The 27,642-nt window shown below is 41.0% G+C and overlaps 1 protein-coding gene across 1 annotated transcript in view; it reads left to right on the top strand.

The window, feature by feature from the left end:
• TTC27 (tetratricopeptide repeat domain 27) overlaps window positions 1-27,642 on the top strand; it is a 552,249-nt gene that overhangs the window by 425,098 nt on the left and 99,509 nt on the right. The window contains exons 12-14 of the mRNA XM_073672636.1: window positions 12,317-12,412; window positions 17,504-17,626; window positions 17,791-18,018. Of these exons, the coding sequence (XP_073528737.1) occupies window positions 12,317-12,412; window positions 17,504-17,626; window positions 17,791-18,018 (447 nt within the window). The remainder of the gene's footprint in view (window positions 1-12,316; window positions 12,413-17,503; window positions 17,627-17,790; window positions 18,019-27,642) is intronic.

The following is a 27,642-nucleotide window of genomic DNA, read 5'->3' as shown; positions in this document are numbered from 1 at the left end:
TACTTTTTTACCCTGATCCACTTTTAAAAGTAAGAGTGATTCAAAGAAAGACCAAGGAATTCAGGCCAAGGATAATCAAAAACCCTGCAGTAACAAAACTGGGAATATTTAGCAGAATACAATTCCTCTGGGCAGCTCTTTCATCCTTTTGTTGGTTCTAGAATGGGGCTTTATGATGTGTCAGTGGGAATAGTATTCTCAGAATGGCAGTCCTGGATATATTTTAGTAGGCACAACTGCCCACTATATTTTTTAGGGAAGAACATGCCCCTAACCAGTTCCCTATTAATGATCAGTGATCCTTATATATGGTTTAAAGGTGTTTATTGACACATAACTATGTGTTCAATAGTATAATTTTGCCTTATTAGCTTGGTTTTAGTGTTATTTATGACACCTGGATGGCCCGTTTAACAGCAGCTCCCTTGGTTGGGCCAATACCCTGATGATGTAAGGCAGGTGGTTTATATTTTCATTTGGGTATTATTCGTTTTGGTCATTTATTATAGTGACTCCGCTATGTACACAACTAGTACTTTAACAAATGAGTCTGATAAACCTACAGTAATAACTTAGCCATCATTAGTATAATAAAGATGACACAGCCGTATCTGCAAATACACATTAGACTTGTATGAAATCACTAATGCTTATTTAGTAAGTGAGGGGGACTTGGCGCGGTTTGCTTTGACGTCCATAATTATCCTGACTCATCGTCCATTTATTAAATTATCTTTTTCTCTGGACATCTCTGAAAAAGAGAGTGATTTATGAGAGTGCGTTAACCTAGTCCCTAATTGAGTTACTTAAATGCTAACCTTGTATATGAAATTAACTTCTTTCATACTTTGTAAGTAACTTGTAAAGTGTGTTCTGTAAATACCGGTCCCTCCCTTTCTTCTTTCATTCACTCTACATTTATCTGCTTCATCCTATCTGTCAAGAAAAGTCATTAAAATAACAAAAAAATAAACATTTTAGTGTTTCTTGCAAGGTCAGAAGTGATGAAATTCCCATTTATATGGTAACTGCTTCCCACCATAAGTCCGTTGTCTGCATGGTACAAGATTACATTTTTTGCTGTTATTCGGGCTGATAGTCCAACAGTAAAGAACCCTGAAACCAAAATCTACACTGCTAATGGAGCAGGAACAAGTGCAGCAATGGGTTTTTAAGGCTTAAAGGAAATACCGTAGGTCTCCAGGTATTTTCCACCTAGTCTGAGAGCAGCATAATGTAGGGGCAGAGACCCAGTTTTGGCATTAGGTCACTTACTGGACCTAATCACAACAGAAAATTATCACTAAAGGACTAGTAAACCTGCTGTCATGTAGTCCTCCATATTTATGAGCTTTTATAATCCCGCTGCCAGCTGTGATTCGTAGCTTTCTGCCTATGCACAGTGCACATAGAAAGCTGTCAATCAGTGGTGTGGGTGGAGTTATACATAGCTCAGCATTTCGACAACTAGTAGATCTGCTACAGATAAACTGTGATTCTATCAAAACAAGCCGCCCAGTAAGTAATACATGACTGGAATCAGGGTCTCTATTTTTATTCATTTATGTTTTAATCTGCCCCATGGTTCCAAACATATGAGCCTTTTAAATTAGTGATCATTTTTAAGGTTCTTTACCAAGGAGGTGTGGCTCACGGTCTTCTCTTGGGGTGTGCCTTTAGACTGCTCTACATTATTACCCCGTGAGCGTTACCTCCTTGGTAAATACAATAAAAAATATCACTAAATTGAAAAGCCCATATCTCTGGAATAATTTAGCAGATTTTTTTTTTATAAAAAAAGAGCAGCAGTTATAAAATAAAAGCAAAAACTGCCCACTTTTGACTTGGCAGGTCCTCTTCAATAACAATTGATGCTAACGGTTATGATATTCTCTTATATTCTTGAGCACTACATCGTGTTCTCTTAACCAACTATATTGTTGCTTCTATTAAACCTGTAAAGGGATCTGACCAGTCTCTAGGATGAACTTGCCATGTACTCCATTCCTTAATATTGTGATCAATCATTTGTGCCATCATCATAAGCTATTAGATACGTGGCAGCTTGTCCACAACTACGTACTCCCATCTCCCAGAGGGAAATAAGCTTCTGTCAGACTCTTCTGAGCATTAATACTGTGATTGGTCATTAGTGCCATCATAAGCCATGGAAAGCAATCGTTCCATCTACAGATTGCCCATCCTACAGACACAGCAGCCGAGTGTTTAGGATATTATAATTAAGGCTGATGCCCATTACATATGGTCATTCTGCAATATTGTTTTCTGTATAAGGAAATTAATCCACTGTCAGATTTCTCCCCTGAGAACATAAAGGATGGGGCATGTTGAAATCTAGCTGCATGATCTTTATCTGGAGTCTGGAGGTCCCTTTTCACATTAAATGGAAGACGGGTTCAGCCAAAATTAATGTGTATGGCCAGCTTAAGCTTTACACTTAAAATAATGACTGAACATAATAGTAATATGTGTAGGACCCCTCCCCCACTTTTTTCCTCTCTGCACTGTGTAGTATACTCCAGTAGTTAGACTGAAAACTCCCACATTCATACTATATTGTTGACACTGTTCTTCTGTAAATCCAGAGTCGAGCAGTTACAAGCAGTGCAGTGGGCAGATATAGGAGGAAAGTGGCATCATGTAAGTTAGATTAAGAACAATGCATTTTTGTTTACCAAGATATATTACACAGTTTATTAAGTTTGCATAATAAAATAATGATCCAAAGGGTAACATTTCTCCTTGCGGAGAGTCACATGTCAAGCCTGGCAAGGTAAGGCGACTTTTTAGCCTTGCAATGCTCCTCTGAGAAACTAAATATGCAAATTGTCTCTTCAGAGATGAAGAGGACTAGAACTCTAGTGCCACCTATTTAGCAATCCTAAAAGTTAATATCGACCCTTTAACGAGCCTTGTCACATGACTTAGGATAAAAGCCAAACCAAAATCTCAATTTGCAGACACTGTGTTTCGGGGTACTGCCCCTCATCAGTGCAAAGTGTGAGATCTGGTTTGGCTGGGTGAGAGGCATTTGACTGGGATCTAAGGGGTAATATTTCTCCTTGCGAAGAGTGACATGTGAAGCCTGACATGCCACGGTGAGGTGACTTTTAAGCCTTGCAATGCTCCTCTGGGAAATTAAATATTCACCCAGCCAAACCAAATGTAACACTTTGCACTGACGATGGGCAGTACGCCGAAACACAGTGTCTGCAAATTGCGATTCCGGTCTGGCTTTTATCCTAAGTCATGTGGCAAGGCTCGTTAAAGGGTTGATATTTACTTTTAGGATTGCTACTTCCTGTAGGTGGCACTAGAGTTCTAGTCCTCTTCCTCTCTGTAGAGACAATTTGCATATATAATAAAATAAGAAATAGACTTTTATTTGGTTCTCAAGAATAGTTAAAATTATTTATGGTTTAACTCTCTGATGCTAACAAATTGCACTGTACATACTTGCATCTCTATAGACCTGTCCAATATCAATGGAACAGAAATGTATGAAAGTTCTGCTCTATCCCCTCTACCCCACTATTTGAATTTCAAAATTATTATTTTATGCTTAAACTTTTCTCATGAGGTGTTCAGTAGATTTGAAATTAACTTACAGCTTGTTAAATGGGCTGCCCACAAATCTGACAACCCCTACTGAATCTCTATGTTTCGCCCCCAGTAAAATAGCACTCAAATTCCGGCGCTGTTCCAGTAGTGACGGCACTGTCTCTCCCGGGACTCACGTGACATTAGTATGTCATGCAATCCTTGCAACCAAATCAAGACATCGAACAAATCAAGACATGCGGAGAAAGTGAAAACTACTGTTGCTCTCTCACTTCCTCTGGATGTCAGTGAGGCTGCGTGCCCACTATGCGTTTTTCAAGCGTTTTTGCCGCGGAATTTTTGCAGCGAAAACGCTTAAAAAACGCTTGGTAATACGTGCCCCATGGTCCCCAATGATAATCCGCATGTGGTGCACATGCTGCCGAGATTTCCGCTGCGGATTATCATTGCGGAAAAATACGCAGCATGTCCATTAATTTTGCAAACACGCAGCGTAATTGCCGCCATTGACTTGTATTGAACCACATATTATCCGTGTGAGCACATGTGCCCATGCGGATATCATATGGTTCAATGTGCGAATGGTACCCGGGTTTGGAGAAGAGGAGATTCTCCTCCAGACCCGGGTACCATAGAACCTGTTAAAAAAAAAATGTAAATAAAAAATAAAGATTATACTTGCCTTCCGATGGCCCCGGTCTCCTCAGCGATGTGTCTGGTTTGTTGTATTATTGATGTCGGCGGTCGCGTGACCTGTCACATGACTAAATGACGTCATGGCAGGTCCTTTCACACCACTGCGACTGATACAACACACCGGACGCAGCGGAGAAAAAAACGGGGGCAATCGGAAGGTAAGTATAATCTTTATTTTTTACCATTCTTGTTCTTTTTTTTTTAACTATTACTTGGTCACACTATATAAATCCATGCCGTTTGCATGGATTTATATAGTGTGACCAAGTTGTCAAGCACTTTCCAAGTGATGCTAAAATCGCTTGGAAAAGCGCTTGATAACCCGCATGCAGAAATGCATGAAAAAATGCTTGACAAACGCTTCTACCTGGCAGGAAAAACGCATGTAAAATCCGCATGCATTTTTCCTGCCAGGGAGAAGCGGAAAAAATATGCAGCATTTCTGCATCGTGGGCACTTAGCCTTAGGTCCGGCGAAGAGGAGAGTGAAGCCAGTGCTGTCATAACAATGTCATGTGAGCCCCTGGAGAGAGAGTGCCGACACCCCAAGAATGGCGCCGGCAATAGAGTATAGTAGTTGTTGTTTTACTGGAGGGAATCAGTGATTCATAACAGATTGTCTGAGTAGTGAACAACCCCTTTAATTCTGTGTATCACTGATCTTCAGTAAAATAATATTTCAGTTCCCATACAGAGCTTTCAAATTTACAGTAGGTTGCCCTTGATACCAAACCATGTTTATTTACATTTTACTGGCAAAACTGTTCTTGAATTAATAGTTCTATCTGTGCAACTGTCATCTGAATTGTGCATTGCTATTGCTTAACAGAAGAACTGTACAATTTTAATTGCTTGTAGATTATAAACATTTGATCCACACGCTAATAAAAATCTGCTGATTTTCTGTTGAGCTTGTCCTTCGAGAGAGAGCCTAATCTGAACAAACAGAACTGCAATCTACAGAATCTGTGAAAGTAGTCACTGATGACAAGTGTGTTCTAATGGTGCAAAATTAGCCAATAAATAGCAGCTAAAAATTATTTACATATACAGTACAGACCAAAAGTTTGGACACCCCTTCTCATTTAAAGATTTTTCTGTATTTTCATGACTATGAAAATTGTACATTCACACTGAAGGCATCAAAACTATGAATTAACACATGTGGAATTATATACTTAACAAAAAAGTGTGAAACAACTGAAAATATGTCTTATATTCTAGGTTCTTCAAAGTAGCCACCTTTTGCTTTGATGACTGCTTTGCATACTCTTGGCATTCTCTTGATGAGCTTCAAGAGGTAGTCACCGGAAATGGTTTTCACTTCACAGGTGTGCCCTGTCAGGTTTAATAAGTGGGATTTCTTGCCTTATAAATGGGGTTGGGACCATCAGTTGTGTTGTGCAGAAGCCTGGTGGATACACATCTGATAGTCCTACTGAATAGACTGTTAGAATTTGTATTATGGCAAGAAAAAAGCAGCTAAGTAAAGAAAAATGAGTGGCCATCATTACTTTAAGAAATGAAGGTCAGTCAGTGCGAAAAATTGGGAAAACTTTGAAAGTGTCCCCAAGTGCAGTTGCAAAAACCATCAAGCGCTACAAAGAAACTGGCTCACATGAGGACCGCCCCAGGAAAGGAAGACCAAGAGTCACCTCTGCTTCTGAGGATAAGTTTATCCGAGTCACCAGCCTCAGAAATCGCAGGTTAACAGCAGCTCAGATTAGAGACCAGGTCAATGCCACACAGAGTTCTAGCAGCAGACACATCTCTACAACAACTGTTAAGAGGAGACTGTGCAGCAGGCCTTCATGGTAAAATAGCTGCTAGGAAACCACTGCTAAGGACAGGCAACAAGCAGAAGAGACTTTTTTGGGCTAAAGAACACAAGGAATGGACATTAGACCAGTGGAAATCTGTGCTTTGGTCTGATGAGTCCAAATTTAAGATCTTTGGTTCCAACCACCGTTTCTTTGTGCGATGCAGAAAAGGTGAACGGATGGACTCTACATGCCTGGTTCCCACCGTGAAGCATGGAGGAGGAGGTGTGATGGTGTGGGGGTGCTTTGCTGGTGACACTGTTGGGGATTTATTCAAAATTGAAGGCATACTGAGCCAGCATGGCTACCACAGTATCTTGCAGCGGCATGCTATTCCATCCGGTTTGCGTTTGGTTGGACCATCATTTATTTTTCAACAGGACAATGACCCCAAACACACCTCCAGGCTGTGTAAAGGCTATTTGACCAAGAAGGAGAGTGATGGGGTGTTACGCCAGATGGCCTGGCCTCCACAGTCACCAGACCTGAACCCAATCGAGATGGTTTGGGGTGAGCTGGACCGCAGAGTGAAGGCAAAAGGGCCAACAAGTGCTAAGCATCTCTGGGAACTCCTTCAAGATTGTTGGAAGACCATTTCCGGTGACTACCTCTTGAAGCCCATCAAGAGAATGCCAAGAGTGTGCAAAGCAGTCATCAAAGCAAAAGGTGGCTACTTTGAAGAACATAGAATATAAGACATAATTTCAGTTGTTTCACACTTTTTGTTAAGTATATAATTCCACACGTGTTAATTCATAGTTTTGATGCCTTCAGTGTGAATGTACAATTTTCATAGTCATGAAAATACAGAAAAATCTTTAAATGAGAAGGTGTGTCCAAACTTTTGGTCTGTACTGTATTTGCATACCATTTTGGAGACCACACCTTAAAATTACATCAACCTGAATTTTTAAAAAAAATAGAGTGGAAAATGAAGCCAACAGCAGAAGGGGATTCTAAGATGTGTCAATGACATGACCAGGCAAGTCAATTGGTATTTCCTAAAGTTTACTAGGTTCAGCACAAGAGTATAGAGCCTGCCTAAAAACGGCCATGCTCGCCTGTTAGACGTTATCCACAGTTAGAAATAAGCCCTGTGCTTGCAGATCGCTGGAGGCTTTACCGTAGAGGTTTTATTACCTGAGGTGTGGAGCCGGTAGTGATTAGAATAATGCCTTGGTTGTGTGCGCGTTGTTTTAGCACATAATAAACAGCAAAGGGCTGGTCTATAGAGCGGGAAATACATCTAATTTACTCAGCGCTATTCTAGATGGATTGCCCTAACAACGGCACATTTTTCCTGTTTTTGTTAGACAATTAAAGTTTTGATAATACATTACCTTTCAGTGCCGGCTCCATGATGACTTTTTAATTGCTTTTATGTGGTGTGTTACAAACATATGGTATCGCTCAAAGATTTGTTCAGAGGTGGGGGGAAATGTGGCAAAGGCAAGCAGTCTCCCTTTCATTAGTGATAGATTTCTGTGAAGTGAAGCCAGGCTGTGCTAGTGCTACTCCGACCACTTGTGTTCCTTAGCCTCCTACTTATAGCTCAATTTGTACTGACTGGCTTGGTTTGGGGGGCTCTCAACTTGATGAAGAGTTCATGTTAAAATCAGTTTCCTCCTTTCACCTGAATGGAAACACAAGTTTTTGGGCCACAAGAGTGTTCCAAAAGGTATAGGTTTTCCTCAAATTAAGAAAAAAAAAATCATATAAATCAAGAGAAATTTAAGTAATTCATGATATTAAAATGAGGTAAAGCGTTCTCGTTCTGTTACGTACTCCTAATTCACTGGTGAAATAATAATATTTCAAAGTTTGTCTCAAGTTTGTAATAAAAGTTAATTTTATTGCACATTGTCTAAAGCCAACACGTTTCAAGTGTCTATTCCAAAACATGAGGTTTTTTTGTATATTTATGGAGAAGCAAAGCCCCTACCTGACCTATCTTGTATAGAGCAAACGATGTCAGATGTGGAATGAACAAGAATTAATGACAATAAATACACTGAGAATCCATCTTTTTGAAATATCGATACTCATTTAGTTGAAGAGGTTTAAAGTATTATGTAAAGAATATCTAAATGATTAATATGTCCTAAAAGTTGCACAACTTGTTGTTATTTTGAGTTTTAATCCGTCCCCTTTTTTCACATCTCTGCTTGGTGTTGCTTTGACAAAATAACAAAACTCTTACGATCCGTTTATCAACTTATTTGACCTGTTCTGGTATTTTTGTATTGGGATCATTTGACACTGATAGGACCTATTCTTTAATTTTTATAGCGCTATTTTGATTATATATGTTATGTAGATCCTTGCTATAATTGATTAGGTGATTGTTCAAATCGGAGATTGTCCCGCATTGACTATATGACTTAATCTACACTCATCAACATTGAAATTGCGATACCAAGAAAGAAAAAGTCATGGAATTATGGAAATCACAGGATCGATAGACATGTTAATGAAATGCTATGTAAGGGGGAAATGTTGCCCATTAGACTCCATGTCAGAGGTCTCTCTACAAGCCAAATTAGACCTCCTCCTTTGCACTGATGAGGGGCAAACATGCCAAACACGTGTTTGGTTTCTTATCCTAACTCACATGTCAAGGCTTGCTAAAAGGCCAATTTTGACTTTAGGATTGCTAACCCAATAGGTGGCACTAAAGTGCAAGTTTTCTTCTTTGTAGAGACTTTTTGCATAATGATATGCCAATGATGAAAAGATGGAAATACAATTTTCAAGACATCAATGGTTTATTCAGAATCGAGTATGAGTGCTACATGCAGAACTACACGCACCTATACACCTTTTGTATGCTGTATTGAGGTTATTAATAGTTGAGAAATGTTCTGCCACGCTAAATGCACTTGGGCACGCAAATCATCAAGATCCACTGCTGGCAGCTCTCTTTGTAATTGCCAACTAATGATTTCCCAGTTGTGCTCAATGGTAGACCGGTACGGAGACGCTGCAGGCCATGGTAACATGTTTAGACTTCCCAAGCAGCTCATAGTATCATACAAACTGGCATGGTCATGTTGAAAATGGCTCCTGGGACACTTTAGAGACATGGCCATACCACTGGTTACTTGACTAAACCAATGTAATTTCGAGCTGTTAATGCCCCTGGAATGAAGACTTTGTGCCATCCACACCATAATCCCTGGAGTAGGAACCTTGTGACATTCCCTGTTGAAGACCTCTGCATGGTGATGACCACGTGGTCTCCAGACCAATCTCCATATATCATTCCATTCAGGATAAAAAAGGACTTTTTGCTGAAGAGCAAAGACCTCCATTCCATTGCCCATTGCCATATTGCTCGGCACCATGATAGTCTTTGAAAGCAATGGTATGATATCAATGGAATACCTTTAGCTGAACATCTGGCTTGTAGCCCAAAGTCATGCAAACATTTTCTGATGGTCTGTATAGACACTGTTTGAAGCCACTATGTGATGTCCAGTTTTATTTGCAGTGCAGAATGGATGAATTGTGGAAACCATGGCATGGCCATTTCCACAAGGGGCGCTATACATGCCAGAAACACGTTCGTCTGTACTGCATGATGTATACTGATTCCTATGTTTTAATGTTTTTTTGAATAAAAATGAAAGTTTATATTAAGAAGTGATTGTGCTGTTTGCCCTGTATTTTCTGTAATATGTTGTATCATGCTTTTTCAAGACTCTTTCACACATGACGATGGTGCTGTTCTCGTACAGCATACATCTTATAGGCAACCCATCCACTGTGTACATGAGATAATGTGCTACGGAAATGATCCAAGCAGCCGACTGTTGGCTGATCAGCAGCATCTTTACATGAGCCATTGATGGAGAATCAGTATCCTTATGAACACTTAGGCTAAGGCCTCCTACACACATCTTGATATTACCGGTACTGGAAAAAACAGTACCAGTGCTATTCTTGTCCTTATGCAACATACACGTGGCAACCGTGTGCCGTCCGTGTGTCAGTATAACACGAACCGGCGCCTGGGAAAAAGCGGTACAGTTCGCGCTGTTCACAGGCGCCAGGGGCTGAGGGCAGCGCTCATCATTGTCGCCTGGTCTACCTGAGATCAGTGCAACCAGGCAACGCTGATGGGAGTTGTATTCACCACCCGCTGTGTATATCGTGTATGAAATAAATTTAAAAAACAACAACATGCGGTTCCCCTGAATTTTCATAATCAGCTGAGGGAAAGGCGACAGCTTGGGGTTGATGTTAATATTCTGGGAAAGGGGCGAATAGCCATACAGGTTCCCAGGCTATTAATGACAGCTCATAGCTGTTTGCTTAGCATTTGCTGGTTAGTAAAAGATGGACCGTCCCCCAAATATTACTAACCAGCAAAGACTAAGCAAACAGTTGTGAGCTGTTATTAATAGCCTGGGAACTTTTATGGCTATTTGCCCCTTTCCCAGAATATTAACATCAGCCCTAAGCTGTTGGCCTTCTGCTGGGGCAGCTGATGGCCGATGTTCTTAGTCTGGGAGGGACTCAATATCCATAACCCCTTCCCAGGATATTACTATTGTAAGGTGGTTAATGGTCGTGTAGTCGATGGGAGGTATGTTTCCCAGAGATGGCTGGTCTCTGTGATGTAACCCGGTGTATTTTCTCTAGTGCACGCATGCACTAAGAGGATTAATTGGTGCAGCTGGGAGCCGGGGTACGGGTTGCTAGGAGAGATGGGCGGGTCCAGCAATCCACATACCTCACCTCTGGGTGTGGTTAACAGCCTATAAAATGGAGGCTGTTGTTTGCCACATGGTCTGTGTGTTTGGAGGGAGAAGGCCTCCTGTGTGTTGTTGTTGTCTCCAGACCAAGCCAGGACACTGGACGCTACACCAGCCTGTGTGACCACAGCGCTGGCCATCCAGAGATTTTGCTTTAAGGACTGTTATCTTTGTTTTTGCGTGCACTAAAGGCTGTTTTGTTTGCACTTTCCTTTTGAACGGTTTATGAAGATAATTAACTGCTATGGACATTTAAAGGAACATACCTCCTGTTTGCCTCAAACCGCACCTGAGTGAGTAAAACCCCTACACTATCAGCCCACAACTGTCTGTTTAGCCTTTGCTGGTTAGTAATATTAGGTGGACCTCACATCATTTTTTGGGGGGATCCACCTTTTACTAACCAGTAAAGGCTAAACAAACAGCTGTGAGCTGTTATTAATAGCCTGGGAACCTTTATGGTTATTGGCCCTTTTTCCAGAATATTAACATCAGCCCCAAGCTGTCGGCTTTTCCTCAGCTGGTTATGAAAATTACGGGCGACCGCACTCCCTTTATTTATTTATTTAATACACAATATACACACACACAGCAGGTGCTGAATACAACTCCCGTCAGCGTCGCCTGGTCACGCTGATCTCAGGGAGACCAGGCGAGTATGAGCTCTGCCTTGAGCATCTGGCGCCTGGGAACCGTGCAAACTGTCTCGCTTTTTCCCAGGTGCCGGTATGTGTCACACTGATGACATACAGATGTGATCCGTGTATCATCAGTGTGCACGTGTGCAGGATGTTTTGCGGCCCGTGCTGTTGGTAAAAAACCGTCATGTCAGCATGATTTGCCCACGGACATGGTCCATGGAAACACACTGACATGTGCGGAGACCCATTCATTTGTGTTTGTTTAAGTGTCTCCAGTACGTGTGAAAACTGGCACCACACATACTGGAGACACTGATGTGTGAAGGAGGCCTAATATTGGTGTATGTTTAATTAAAAGTATAAGAAAAAATAGGCTAGGGGGGAATTTGCTATCTCTTGTGAGTTGTTCCGCTTCCTCATGGTTTCCTTATGGATAAAACTCACAAGCCAAATCGCAACAATTGAAAAAAATAATTATCTAACATATTTGGATGTCTTTTATGGTTGCAAGGCACCTTATGTAATGGATCCGTCATGAAAATGACGCTTTTGGAGTTTTAATCTTAAAAATACATACATTTAAGAATCTTATTTCATAGAAGACATTTTCTACAACATTTCTTATCATAAGAAAACAATTATTGGTAACATTGGTTACAGATATACGGTACTTTGCTTTGAAAGTTTTGAGTGGGTACATTTAGGATATTGGCATTATGTTTTTTTCTAAGGTCCGTCACATAACGTTCTTTTTAGCTCATTAATTTCAACTACGGTAAATATAAATTAAAGAACCCTTAAATGTTTTTTCCCCTCATTAGGCTTTAGCAGACCAGTTTGAAGAAAAGAGCCCTCCAGCCACTGAGCGGATGAAAGTTTTCTATTGCTCGCAGATACCTCCAATCTGGGATATTCAAGTAGGTGAAATCTTAAATGTTATTTGAATTTGATTTGAATTCCCTGTTTTATTGGTCCCATCGCTCTCGATTAATGTTAATTCTGCGCAGTAGAAATATTCCTCTTACAGACTTACCCATATTCTCCATCATAGATGCAAGATTTCTATTACTACTGTTGCATCTTTTACATTTTGTGTTGCTAAAAAGTGTTTTGACAATTGACATTTATAACCTATCCACATATGTATGATTCAGACCCATACATCTTCAGTGGAGCAGGAGTGTCCATGCTCGACCTCTACTTCATAAATACAAATCCTGATGTCACGGAAATTGCTCAGAGCTTAGCGGAGGCAGGTACTCCTTGGGAAAAAACGAACAACCACAACAGCTTTACCTTCCAGGACTGACAAAGAACCAAACCTAATTTCTATTTTTCATTAGCTCAAAGTAACACCCACATACCTCCCCTTGATAAGCTCATGAGGGGGCTGTTTGTGGGATGTGCTCAGCCCTTCAGAATTTTATGAGATCCCCAACTTACAGGATATCTTCGCCCCATGAGGTCCCAGGCGGTATATATCGTCATCATGCTTCCTATTGTGATTTTTACCTTTCGATGGAGATGAAATATGGCACGTATAGCATCATCTATTGAAACTAATCTTAAGTTGGAGGGGTTCTAATGGCCCTACAGTGATGGGAGTGAATGCGTTCTGTTCATCCCTTTGCTACGATGCCGAAAATATATCTCATATGAACAACGGATTGATGCAAACTCCAATATTCATATCTGGACACCGGAGACATAGTGTCTAACTGCAATTGTCCAGTTTTTCCACCTTATCACTGGGAAAGGTACTTCTCCGCCTCTGCGGAAACAAATCTCCCTGCTGAAATTACAGATAAAGTGTTAGCTCTCTCTCTCTACTTTCCCTGTTTTAATTAGTCCCTTTCATCCTGGGTCTAATTAATCCCATATGTTCAATGTGAAGGCCTACTTTAATGAAGGCTGAAGTGTCAGCTCTTCTCCCTTCTCTGCAGATGTCTTTGTGGATTTTAATCTTTCTCTATGACAATTTGGAGTGTGAAGCAATGCAATAAACTTTGCCTTGTTTTGCACCAAGACCTGTGCATTTGCTACGTGAGTGCCTACTACTGAGCGTGAATCCCTACAATTCATTGTGTTATCATAAAATGAATAAAGGGGAATCAAACTGTAGTTACAAATATCTAATGAAGACATTTTCCAGAAAGTCGGGAAATAACAGTAGGGATGGTGGTAGTGATTGTGTACAAGGTTACATTCTGCTAATAAATGATCTTCACAGAGGTGCGAACAGGCTGTAAAGCAGTGATGCACAACCTGCAGGCCGTATGCTGCCCGCCATGCTCCTGGTTGCGGCCTGCACAATTCTGACCTGAAACAGCTGATCGCAAACCCTTGCAATTTAGTTGTTTCTGTGTCAAGTCCTGAAAAACGCTGGGGTCCAGCAGCTATTGCTCAGTAACCAATCAGAGCTTTCCTTCACTGCAGAGGGGAGCGCTCGTTGGTTATTCCAGGCTTTTATCAGTGGCAGAGGAGACTCTCTGACAGGGGTCGGCATTAAAGAGGTTGTCCATTGCTTTTACATTGATGACCTATCCATGGGATAGGTCATCAATGTCTGATCGGCCGGGGTCCGACACCCAGCACCCCTGCCGATCAGCTGTTATCGGCGGCAGTGGCCTCTGGCTGGAAGTACTTACTTGCGAAGCTGGCCGTCTACTTGTAGTGGCCAAGGCAGGGTACTGCATGTCCTCCTCCTATTCAAATCAATAGGAGGTGGATATGTAGTAACAAGCCCTGGCCACTACAAGTAGACGGCCAGCTCCGCAAGCAAGTACCTCCGGCCGGCGGCCACCGCCTTTGCCACCGATATCAGCTGATTGTCAGGGGTGCTGGGTGTCGGACCCCGGTCAATCACACATTGATCATCAATGTAAAAGTAGTGCACATCCTCTTTAACCAGTGAGTGCTCTCCCTGCAGGGTTGCCAAATGTCCAGACATTCCATCACAGTCCGTAAAAATAGGGCACTTTTTTGACCTGTTTGTAAAAAAATTTAAGGCATCTGTGATTTATTTTTTGAAGCTGAAGAAAATTATACAGATTATTTTGATTGTAATTATCATCATTTTGCAGATTATAGTGAATGCAGCTAACATATTAATTTCAGAATTATGGGCTGTAGACATGACTCATATAATCATGATTTATTATAGTTTTCAAATGTGTCCGTAAAAATATTGCCTGTTTTTGATTTTTTGGTAATCTGTCCCAAAAAAAATAAAATGTCAAGCTGGCAGCTCTATCTCCCTGGTAGTAACTCAAAGCCCTGATTAGTTACTGAGAGACTCCTATCACAGCCATATTCCTGCACTGGGTGACAGGAGCTTCTGCAGGGATGGAGCACCCAGCTGCTGCGGTAGAGGAGGAGGGATGTCCTTCCCCTACTTGTATGCTGTCCTGTTTATCATGCATTGGACACGTGAAAGTCCCCCCCCCCGACTCTGAAAGTAGGCGGGGCTTAATGTGCATCGAGGGCGGGGCTCAGAGATCCTGTGAACATGTATGAGCCTGGCCTTCTAGAGAAGGCAGGTAAATATTACATTGTTACAAAGGGCCCATTTATACTGGAGACCACAGCTGTTAAATGACTGGCTGGCATGTAGCGGATTGGCAGTCGGCTTTCATTTATTTGTCTGTTTAAAAAGGCTGACGTACTTCCATGCACATAGAGCTAATAGTTCTGTGTGCATAGAACATGGTATTATCGGCGGCACATCACCTGGTTACACAGGATGATGTGCTGATGAGAGCAGTGTTAAATAAGCTTAAATGGGTTGTCCAGTCTTAGAAGAAAAGTCTGCAGGCTCTATGTCACTGCAGACTGTCAAATCATAACCGTGTGTAATGTGCACACTATCACGATTCACCTGTCCCACCGGACCCCGTGGGTAGTCACTTGATGGAATGTGTGATATTTGCATACTTGCAGTCAAGTACCGACTAGTCTCATCTGGCTTCTCTTTATTTTTTTCTATTGAAAGAAGCCACATGAGACCACCCACTCACGCCCACATGAGATCATCCACCCACACGGGGAATACAGGGAAATTGTGAAGGCATGTGCATTGCATATTGTCATGATTCTTAAGTCTTTACTTCTAAAACCGGACATCTGCTTTAAAAATAATTTTACCTGATGAACGAGCATTTTGGATAACCTGTTTAGACTGGCTGATAGGAAGCACGCCATCCTAGGAACACTCATTCCTGATTATCAGCCAGAGTAAATGGGTCTTAAAAGGTTTGTGTGCTACTCAGACATCCCCTTTTCAATTAATATATTTATTAATGTAAAGCAAAAACAGTCTGTACTCACCTACAGCCACATCGGGTTTCCCAGGGCTCACGTGACATTATGCCACATGAGTCCTGCAGCCAATCAGCTTTCACTTCATCCTCACTTCCTTTGAACAGAAGTGACAGCTGCTGCTCTGACTTCCTCCACTCCAGATAGTTATGTCCAAAGGAAGTGAGGGTGAAGCCGCTGCTGATTGGCTGTAGGGCTCATGTGGCATAATGTCACATGAGCCCCAATGCCGACATCACTAGAAGAGCACTGCTACTGGAGTTGAATATACGAGTACCACTGCTGTAAAGCGTAGGCTGCCATGTAGCTTGCTTTTTACCCAGGTAACCGACACTGCTGGATGGATGGTAACCTATGCAACAAGCTGTACACTATAAAATTAGGAATACCTCCTTGTAGAATGGAGAGGATTTTTAAATTGCAAAGTTCCTTGTTTATATAAACACTTTACATTTTTTCCCATTTATTAAAGAGAAAGATTTAAAGATGATCATTCAATATACTTACCGTATATACTCGAGTATAAACCGACCCAAGTATAAGCCGAGGTACCTAATTTTAGCAACAAAAACTGGGAAAACTTATTGACTCGAGTATAAGTCTAGGGTGGGAAATGCAGCAGCTACAGGTAAATTTCCCCGTCCTTGTATGCTTTGCTCCTGCATCCCCAATCCTGGTATGCATGGCCCCCTCATCCCCAATCCTGGTATGTATAGCCCCCTCATCCCCAATCCTGGTATGTATGACCCCCTCATCCCAATCCTGGTATGCATGGCACCCCTCATCCCCAATCCTGTTATACATGGCCCCCTCATCCCCAATCCTGGTATGCATGGCCCCCTCATCCCCAATCCTGGTATGCATGGCACCCCTCATCCCCAATCCTGGTATGCATGGCACCCCTCATCCCCAATCCTGGTATGCAGGCCCCCCTCATCCCCAATCCTGGTATGCAGGCCCCCCTCATCCCCAATCCTGGTATGTATGGCCCCCTCATCCCAATCCTGGTATGCATGGCCCCCTCATCCCCCAATTCTGGTATGCATGGCCCCCTCATCCCCCAATCCTGGTATGCATGGCCCCCTCATCCCCCAGTCCTGGTATGCATGGCCCCCTCATCCCCCAGTTCTGGTATGCATGGCACCTCTCATACCCAATCCTGGTATGCATGGCACCCCTCATTCCCAATCCTGGTATGCAGGGCCCCCTCATCCCCAATCCTGGTATGCAGGGCCCCCTCATCCCCAATCCTTGTATGTATGGCTCCCTCATCCCCAATCCTGGTATGTATGGCCCCCTCATCCCTCAATTCTGGTATGTGTGGCCCCCTCATCCCCAGTCCTGGTATATATGGCCACATCACCGCACACATAAAAAAAATAAACACTTAGGGTATGTGCAGACTATCTGGAACCGGCTGCGGCCCCGAGGCTGCGGAGGAGCCGCCTCCGACTTCAGCTCATTATGCAAATGACTCCATATCTGCAGGTGATTAGTATTATTTTACATGACAGGTTACCTTTAAGTCCAAAAGGAAACAGTCTAGTGGAGTAATGTCAAGGTCTAGTGGTTCATATTACTCAATGTCTTCTAGTAGATCATGTTCTAGTATTTGGCCACCACTGCTATAGACTAATGGTCATCCATAAACATTTAAAATATTAAATATGTTCATCTTTTTTTCTTTATAGCGGCAACTCGCAGGCTTACTATTTGAACTGGGCTGCACCAGTTCTGCTCTGCAAATTTTTGAGAAGCTGGAGATGTGGGAAGATACTGTTATATGCTATGAACGAAGCGGACTACATGGAAAGGTGAGAAAGCAAAGGGTCACTTTAAATGTTACTATAAGATGTAAGTATATGAGACATAATATTGACTATATGTAAATGTTCTCACTGACCTCGCCATCACTTTGCTTTACTCTCATCAGTGTCCTATTTATTTTCTCTTACATTTGTGATTATATTTTCACTAGTCTGAGGAAATTCTGAGAAAAGAATTAGAAAAAGAGGAGACGCCACATCTGTACTGCCTCCTTGGAGATGTTCTGCGGGACCATCATTATTACGATAGAGCATGGGAGCTGTCCAAACATCGCAGTGCTCGGGCTCAACGCTCCAAAGGTCTTCTCCATCTGCAGAATCGCGAGTTTCTGCAATGTGTAGAGTGCTTTGAAAAATCTGTTGCTATTAATCCACTGCAGGTAAAAGCTGAAAAAATGTCAACTGTGTGTTGTAGCAGATTTCCATGACTTCAGGATATGAGATGGACCCTCACTCATAAGCACATGACCCAAACTACAGTACCTATATGATCGAAGTAAAATAAAATGCACAACACTTTATTTTGGTGTCGAATAGCAAGAGCTTTATATAAAGCCAGATGACTATAACAATCATCATAAGAGTCAGGTGAAATACTATGCAAGTATATTGTGAGATTCACAGATACTATGATATCCCGAAGCCTCCAAACATATAGGAACCAGCAGTCAGCACTCTCTGACTTACCACACTAATAACCCGAGTCCACTTCAAGAGCTCCAATGACCTTACCAAAGATGTGAAATCCTGTGCTTAACAGCTAAGTCTCCCCTGATGACGTTACCATTATTTCATCCTTCACGCGAGCAACCAAAGCTCAGGCTATTCACTGTCATTGTTTCACAGCTTTCATTAATTAACATTAGTCCGCCATAACTTGCCGCTCACTTCCACCTGACTCCCCAACCACAACATCATAACTGGGGCATAGAAGTTTGGGATATTTGTTTGAATCAATTCTCATTTTATCTTTTATTTATTTGGCTTGAAATATAAATTTCTGCATAAAGTCAGGAAAACATCTATAAAATTCACTGACCTCCAACTCACAGGTCACCCATTGTGGAGGAGACCAGTAGGGAACCATGGCTGATGGATTGCCCTTCACTTGGTTTAGGAGGTTAAAGGGGTTGTCCAGTCTTCTGATAAACATCTGTAGTCACTTTATGTGACTGCAGACTTCCAAATCCTGACAGCATGTATAGTTTATGCTCTCCGGACTTGCTAGTATTGTCAGTGACAGCAGATGGTCATGTGATTGCAAGTATGCGATTTGCATAATTCCAGCTAAATTAGGACTAGACATGCCTGGATATTCTCAATCCGAATGAATTGAGAGAAGCCGTGACTGCACTTATGCAAATCACATACTTAGTCACATGACTTTCTGCATTCATCAGCAATACTGGTGAATCCTGACAGTGTGCGCACCCCATACTGTTAGGATTCAGAAGTCTACAGTCCCATAATGTGACTTCAGAAGACTAAACAAACCCTTTAGTGACAAAATGCAAATCAACATGAAGCTTTCAAAATGAAATGATGGCATATGTACAAAAAGAGGATTACGGATAAATATAGGCTGCAGTGATAGGTAAATCATTGTCAACCGGGCAAGAAGTGAAGCAAAATATCAAAGAATTGCTCAATAAAACAAGAAAAACCAGTGGATGAGAGGGAAATGTTTCTGCCATTTCTTCTGGTGAGACATAGAGGAAGAGACAGTGAAACAAGAAGTGACATATCTTCATGAACCCGACCCTCCCTGCAGTAAAACACCAAGCACATAAACACTCCTGTTTTTAAAATTGGAACCACCCAGCCTCCTTTCATCAACAGAAATCTAGATCATGACTGGCGCAGGAGTTGAGAGTTCCCCCGTCCTCCAGTCATGTTCTCTTTTTATTTAGTACTTTTGTAAGAACACGGTAAATATCTGCTTTTTGAATAGGGGTATATTTTTTATTTTTTAGTATCCTCGTATAGTGAGGACGCCGTGTAGTCCTTGAGTTCATGGAAGGTTGCTCATCATACTCAGCCAGGGCTGAGACAAGGGTGAGGCAAACAGAATTTCCAAAAATAGATCTGTTTTTGACAAAATACATATGGAAGAATCCCAAAGCACAAGCATTTAAAAAACCCATAAACCCATAAACATGCACACAACACACAGTTCCATGATGGGAATGATACCCTAATTCTTCATGAAAGAGGAGCAAAACAGAGTAGCTACTTTTCTTTTTAATTGGTCACTTAACATAGTTAGGACCACAAATTGGGCATTACTGCTGTAGATAGATGAGTAAACATATGCAATAAATTGGTTTATTTTCTTGGCACCTGGCCTCCCGTTTTACCATGGCTTCATATAGCTCATATAGCATGGTAGACTGAGGATTTTTCTTCCCTTTCAATGTCTCCTGGAGTTTATTGTGATTACATGAAGTGAGTGACAAATTATGAGGCCAGTTTATATAAGGGTATGAATTACCATCGAATTGGAAGAAGATTTGACAAAGGTAAAAAGTTCACTTAACTTGTGTCATTTTCCATTTTCATGAGATGTCAGTAGGTGAGGCTTGTGTTGCTGAGTGAGATAAATAGTATTTCAATTAGAATGTTAATGGAGTGACCTAACAAAAAGATGACGTGCAGCCCCATCCTTTTTTCCGCATAGCCGTTTGCACCTCTGAAGAATACAGTGATGTATGATGATGTATGATTGCCAAGCTGGATCTGATAAACCTTGTGTAATGTTGTAAACCAAATTTTGTCATATCATGTGCAAATCCTTACATCACTGGCAAGCTTAAAGGCACAAATACACATTCGATTGCTGATCATCCTAACTGGCCAAGCGATTCTGTGATAAAGCCACTGCTGGACTATTCTGGTAGCCTCCTTCTCTACAGGGAGAACAGAAGGATTGGCCACTGTAATTCACCAGCATGGACTTTCTTGGAAGGCCCTGATACACACTGGCCGGTTGATTGATCCCACATTTATCATCTAGTTCGGCCGACTTTAATATATATCAGGGGCTTCGGGGAGTCTAACTTGAGTTCTTTGTTGTCTAGAACTTTATGATTGGAACAAATTACATAAAATGCATTGAGACTTGATGAAATTAGAATTAAATTATATGAAAGACGTTATTTTTTATTTTTGCCAGAATCAATTTTCTTTATCCTGCCTCAAATATAGTTGTTGTCTGGGTCTATAAAATATATAGTGACACCATTAACCCCTTCATGACCAATTTTCTGGGGAGGAGGGGGGATTGTAATTTTTTCCTTCCCTTCTTCCAAGAGCCATAACTTTTTTTTTTCCATTCACATAGCCATTTTAGGGCTTGTTTTTTGCAGGACAAGTTTCAAAATTTCAAGTGCGTTGAAATCGCAAAAGAGAGTGCAGTTACACAATTGTTTTTTGGGCTTATTATTTACCGTGTTCTTTATACGGTAAAACTGACCTGGCAATGTGATTCTCCAGGTCAATTCGATTACGCAGATACCAAACATGTATAGTTTTTGTTTATTTAAGTGGTGAAAAAAATTTGTACAAAAAAAAAAAAAATTGGCTTGTGTTGCAATTTTTTTAGATCAGTAACATTTTCAATTTTCGTGATAAAGGGCTGGGTGAAGGCTTATTTTTTGCGCCCTGAGTGGACATTTTTACTGATACCATTTTGGGTTAGATACAATGTATTGATAGAGTCTTGTTGCATTTTATTTCAATGTTGTGGCAGCCAAAAAAAACATAATTCTGGCGTTTTCAATTTTTATTTTTCTCGTTACGCCGTTTACCAATCCGATTAATTTATTTTATATTTTGATAGATCAGACTTTTACGAGCGCAGCGATACCAAATATGCCATTGCAGTACATACTGCTCACGCACAGCGTTAGCAGATACATTCTGTCTTGTGCAATCTGTTGTACTGATGAAGGTCATATGACCGAAACATCTTCACTTTTTGGACTGCCTGCACTTTAAATATTTTCAAAATATTCTCCAATTTACTACGAGTGCCAAGTTTTTTTTCAATAGTTTACGAGGGATAAGATCCTACTTGTGCACCATATATAGGAGTGCCGTGGTACTACTTTACGGTCCATTTATTAAGACAGACACAGCGCAGCTTTTCTCCTTGGGATATGTTTAAGATTGCAGCTCATTTATTTTTTACCATATGAGAAACTGCAGTAGAGAGTTAAAAGGGAAAAGTACGAAATTACCTACTAAATGAACAAAATGGAATAAAATCCCCTGTGGAGCTATGACATAATAGTCCTATATGAGTGACTCACCACCCAACTTGTATGCTGCTACGTATTCACGCCATCGAGTATATAGTGTGGACACCTTACGACTTTTCAATAAAGAAAATTCCTTCCTTATCCTCACAACCCTTCCAAATAACAGACTCTTATCATACAATTTTAATGTAAAAACACACATTGTCTGTCACTGAGTTTCATTTATTCACAGATTCTTCATGGACACCACTTACGAATACCATAAGTTTACCTTCAGTATTAGGGTGCTTTCACATTGCATTCTGTTTCCCCGTCGAGGCATACGCCCGAAATCCCCCATAAAACCGGGGTCTGGACATATGCACCGATGGGCCATAGATTGTAATGGTACCGGCAGAGCGAACATGCGCTTTGACGTGCACCATTTTCGGGAGTGTACAGCGACAGGAGGCGGCCATTCAGACGTAGTATCCTGTAGGCATACACTCCCGAAAGTGGTGCACATTGCCGTCACCATTACAGTCTATGGCCCCGTTAACGCATGCGTCCAGACCCCATTTTGGGACACAGAGCGCAGTGAGAAACCATCCTTAGGTAAAAGTTCACATGATTCAGATATCACAATAATTTGTGGCAAATGACAATCTTAGACCTACAAATCAATATATATAAAGCTATATACACAATCTGTGCATTCAGAAATAACATTGCGCGTCTCTCTCAGGTTGATTTATGTTAGGTGTTTGTCTTGCACATGTGTTCTGTCAGTCACGGTACATGTGAGATCCTATCTAAATAGATTTGACCACCTGTTTTTGTAAGGAAAGACTTTTCTTTTGTCCAATACCTCAGTGAATATGTCGCTTTGAAATAGTTCTATGAATCCGCAATGATTTCACATTGGTATGTTACTGTAAGTTTATTAACATCGTAGCTTTTTTTGGCATTTAACGGTTTGTTAGTAGTTGCTTTCATTTATGACATCTGTGTCTTTTTTGTCTTAGCTGTGACTTTCCTTATAGTTCCGTAAATTATAGGTATAGGCATAGAGTAAATACTCTTAGCAAAGTGAAAAGTAATATAAAAGTAATAAAAAGTAGTGTAAAGCCTCATTCAGATGTCTGTGATTTTTCTCATACACGGACGGTGGTTAATCAGTTTTGGATCAGAGTTTGATCAGTGTTTGGTCATGTTTTACCATAAGTATTTCATCCTTTACAATGTTAATCATAAGAAGCCCATGGATTATACACTGAGACTGAGACCCTTGCATCATCATCCAATCTGGCAATTTTGCTTGGAAGTACAGAAACTGGAGCCTTCATTTTCGTAGACCCCTTTCCACTCCACATCCCCTGAGTTGCGACATGCTCGCATCTGTATGGAGAACATGGGGAGACATGAGAACCTCTGGGACATTATGTATCCAACTCTGCCAAGCAGCACCACAGGTTCTCCAGGAGCTCATTGCCCTGATTCCTGATATTTCTCCAGGACATCATCCTCCTCTTCATCATTAGCATGATCCGATGTCAGTAGTGCATAGAGGGATGTGGGGGCCATACCCAATACTAGGTCATATCATCAACTGCTGGGATGAAATTAGCACAAGTTGTATTTGCCTGTGATTTCAAATTTTTCCTTTCATTTTCGGTGTGATTAGGAGTCCTGCCCTCAGTCCATTGATGAATTTTCTTTGCATTGTCCATTGATACGTCGTTTTCTTCTCAACGAATTACAGAATTTGTGTCAGTAAATGTTTTTCAACTAAAATCTGTCATTCATTGAGATCCAATGTGTGATTTAACTGTTTCCTTAATTTTCCCGAGCAGTTTATTTATCCCAGGAGGTCTGCTTGTATTATAGCATGTTGGAACAGAATATGTTTTGTGAAAGTAAATCCATTATACGCGGAATTGGTTCTCTACAAATATTCTTTTGAATGTGAATATTTTTGTTTAAAACTCTAATTTCAAGCAGCAAAAGTTATTGACTGAAATGCGTCAGTTCTGTGCATCCTCCGCGCTGGCTCCATAAAAGAGATTCTGCTTATAATGCATGACTGCGAGTGCTCGTAATGACATATTGCTGGAAATGACGGATACTATTTCATAGCAAATAGCTACAGCAGGTTCCCACTTAATCCAGCAGTCAGTGTGCTGGAGCAATCATGCTTGAGTTCTCTGCTATAAATCCTGACAACTCCTCATTCACTAGAGTATTTTCAGTCTGTGAACGCAATGGCGGTGTTTTCATAGTTTGCATTTCTTTTCCTAGCAATATGTAATCATTGACTGGAACATACAGTAGCCATGGACCTCAGGAAAGTCTCTGTAAGCTCCAGATCTCCAGTTTTAGCTGTGTTGTCAACAGGGCTGTGGAGTCGGTAAGCCAAACCTCTGACTCCAACTCCTCAATTTCCATGGCACTAACTCCACGACTCAGACTCCCCCATACATGTCTCATGTTTAAGTGATAAATTTACTGTAGCTCAGATTCATCTCAGCTAAAAGTCTAGACCCTTAGATCAGGAATAGGACAGACATTTATAGGACATTTCATAACTTTCCCAAATTCATATGAAAAAATATTCTGCACAAACTGCATTGAACTACTGTACCCAATTTATTATATATTTTTAGAGCTGGTCCATTTTATACCGACTCCACGACTCCGACTCCACAGCCCTGGTTGTCAGTGTGTGAATTGCTTTAGATTTTTTGCTGTTATCCACATTATTTTTTTATATTGCAAACAAATTATTATCGTAAAGGGTACGTACTTCTCTGTTTAGTCTGACTTAGAAATGTGCAGAATAGTAACTGGTAGGTCCTCTAATGTACAGTTGTGCTCAAAAGTTTACATACCCCGGCAGAATTTTTCCTTTCTTGGCCTTATTTCAGAGAATATGAATGATAACAAAAAAACGTTTTCTCCACTCATGGTTATGGGTTGGGTGAAGCCATTTATTGTCAAACTACTGTGTTTTCTTTTTTTAAATCTTAATGACAACCAAAAACATCCAAATGACCCTGATCAAAAGTTCACATACCCCAATTCTTAATACCATGTATTTCCCCCTCCAACATCAATTACAGCTTGAAGTCTTTTGTGGTAGTTGTGGATGAGGATTTTTATTTTCTCAGATGGTAAAGTTGACCATTCTTCTTGGCAAAAAGCCTCCAGTTCCTGTAAATTCCTGGGTTGTCTAGCATGAACTGCGTGCTTGAAATCTCTCCAGAGTGGCTCAATGATATTGAGGTCAGGAGACTGAGATGGCCACTCCAGAACCTTCACTTTGTTCTGCTGTAGCCAATGACAGGTCGACTTGGCCTTATGTGTTGGATCGTTGTCATGTTGGAACGTCCAAGTACGTCCCATGCGCAGCTTCCGGGCTGATGAGTGCAAATTTGCCTCCAGTATTTTCTGATAACGTGCTGCATTCATCTTTCCTTCAACTTTTACCAAGTTTTCTGTGCCTTTGTAGCTCACACATCCCCAAAACATCAGCAATCCACCTCTGTGCTTTACTGTAGGAATGGTGTTCCTTTCATCATAGGCCCTGTTGACTTCTCTCCAAATGTAACATTTATGGTTGTGGCCAAAAAGTTCAATTTTGGTCTCATCACTCCAAATTACCTTGTTCCAGAAGTTTTGAGGCTTTTCTCTGTACTGTTTGGCGTATTGTAGGCGAGATACTTTGTGGCTTTTGCGCAGTAATTGCTTTCTTCTGGCGACTCGACCATGCAGCCCATTTTTCTTCAAGTGCCTCCTTATTGTGCATCTTGAAACAGCCACACCGCTAGTTTTCAGAGAGTCCTGAATTTCAGCTGATGTTATTTGTGGGTTTTTCTTTGCATCACGAACAATTTTCCTGCAGTTGTGGCCAAAATTTTTGTTGGTCTACCTTACCGTGGTTTGGTTTTTTACAGAGCCCCTGATTTTCCATTTGTTAATCACAGTTTGAACGCTGCTGACTGGCATTATCAATTCCTTGGATATTTTTTTGTATCCCATTCCTGTGTTATACAGTTCAACTACCTTTTCCCGTAGATCCGTTGACAATACTTTTGCTTTCCCCATGATTCACAATCCAGAAACGTCAGTGGTTGGACGAAGGATGCAAGAGTCTGTCTGGATCACAGAAACTCACTCAGCTTTTATACACACACACTGATTACAAGCAAACAGGTTACAGGTGAGGATGTTACCTTTAGTAGCCATTCAAACCCATTTGTATCAAATTCTGTGCATGTTATCAGGCCAAAATCATCAGGGTCATTTGGATGTTTTTGGTTGTCATTAAGATTTAAAAAGAGAAAACACAGTAGTTTGACAATAAATGGCTTCACCCAACCAATAATCATGAGTGGAGAAAAAGTTTTTTTGTTATTCATATTCTCTGAAACAAGGCCAAGAAAGGAAAAATTCTGCCGGGGTATGTAAACTTTTGAGCACAACTGTATGCAGCCGTCTAGTGTTGAGTTTGGCTGTGTTACCTCTGCAAATCTGCTGCAAATACTGATGTGTTGGCTGGAAAATTGCAGCATAAAATCCATGAGTTTTTGACTCGTTTTTGCATACACTTCTGATGCGTTTTTTCCCCCATTGATTAGTATGGGTGAAAAGAGAGAATTTTCATGTTACAGACTTACATCTGCTGCAGAACTGTAAGGAAAAATTAAGCAACGTGTGCAAAAGACTTCAGGAATCTCATTCGCTTTGCGGGTATTAGGAAATCCTTCAGATTTTGTGACAAATCTGCACAGAAATAATATCACAATGTATTTTATGCTGCTTTTTTCCTTCCGACACATCAGTATTTGCAGCAGATTTTTCTGCTGCAAATACTGAACTTGGGTCCATACTCTTAGTCTTAGACCTGTCATCAGATCATTATACAGTTCGGTCCAGAAATATTTGGACAATGACCAAATTTCCATGATTTGGCCACTGTTTTTGATTTAAGATGAAACTACTGAGATGCAATTGAAGTGTAGACTTTCAGGTTTAATTAAAGGGGTTCAACAAAAATATCTTGTGAAACGTCTAGGAATGGCAACAATTTTTCTATAAATCCGCCTGATTTCAATGGCTCAAAAGTTATTGGACAAATTAACTGTACCATAGATAAAATGTTCATTTTTAATACTTTGTAGTTAATCCTTTGCAGTAAATGACTGCCTGAAGTCTAGAAGCCATGGATGTCACCATCGCTGGATTTCCTCCTTTGTGATGCTTTGCCAGACTTTTACTTCACCTGACTTCAGTTGTTACTGGTTTGTGGGTCTTAAGCATGTGAAATGCTGCTGGATGGGGCTGAGATTTGGGAATTGACTCGGCCATTGCTGAATATTCCACTTCTTTGCATTAGACTCCTGGATTGCTTTCACAGTATGTTTTGGTTATTGTCCATCTGTACTGTGAAGCGCCGTACAATTAACCTTGCTGCATTTGGTTGAATCTGAGCAGAAAATATAACCCCATACACTTCAGAATTCATCCAGCAGCTTCTGTCTTCAGTCACACCATCAATAAACACTAATGACCCAGTGCCATTGGAAGCCATGCATGCCCATGCCATCACTTTCTCCACCATGTGTTACAGAGGATGTGCTGTGCTTTGGATCATGAGCCGTTCCAAGCCTTCTCCATACTTTCTTCTTCTCATCATTCATTGATCTTAGTTTCTTCTATTCAAAGAATGCTTTTCCAGAACTGGGCTGGCTTCTTTAGATATTTATT

The sequence above is a fragment of the Phyllobates terribilis genome, unplaced genomic scaffold (genome assembly GCF_046119375.1).
Source record: "Phyllobates terribilis strain yellow unplaced genomic scaffold, ASM4611937v1 Scaffold_3__8_contigs__length_932513732, whole genome shotgun sequence".
Classification (NCBI taxonomy): domain Eukaryota; kingdom Metazoa; phylum Chordata; class Amphibia; order Anura; family Dendrobatidae; genus Phyllobates; species Phyllobates terribilis.
The sequence above is the reverse complement of the archived record's forward strand: the minus strand, read 5'-3'. Positions and strand labels throughout refer to the sequence as shown.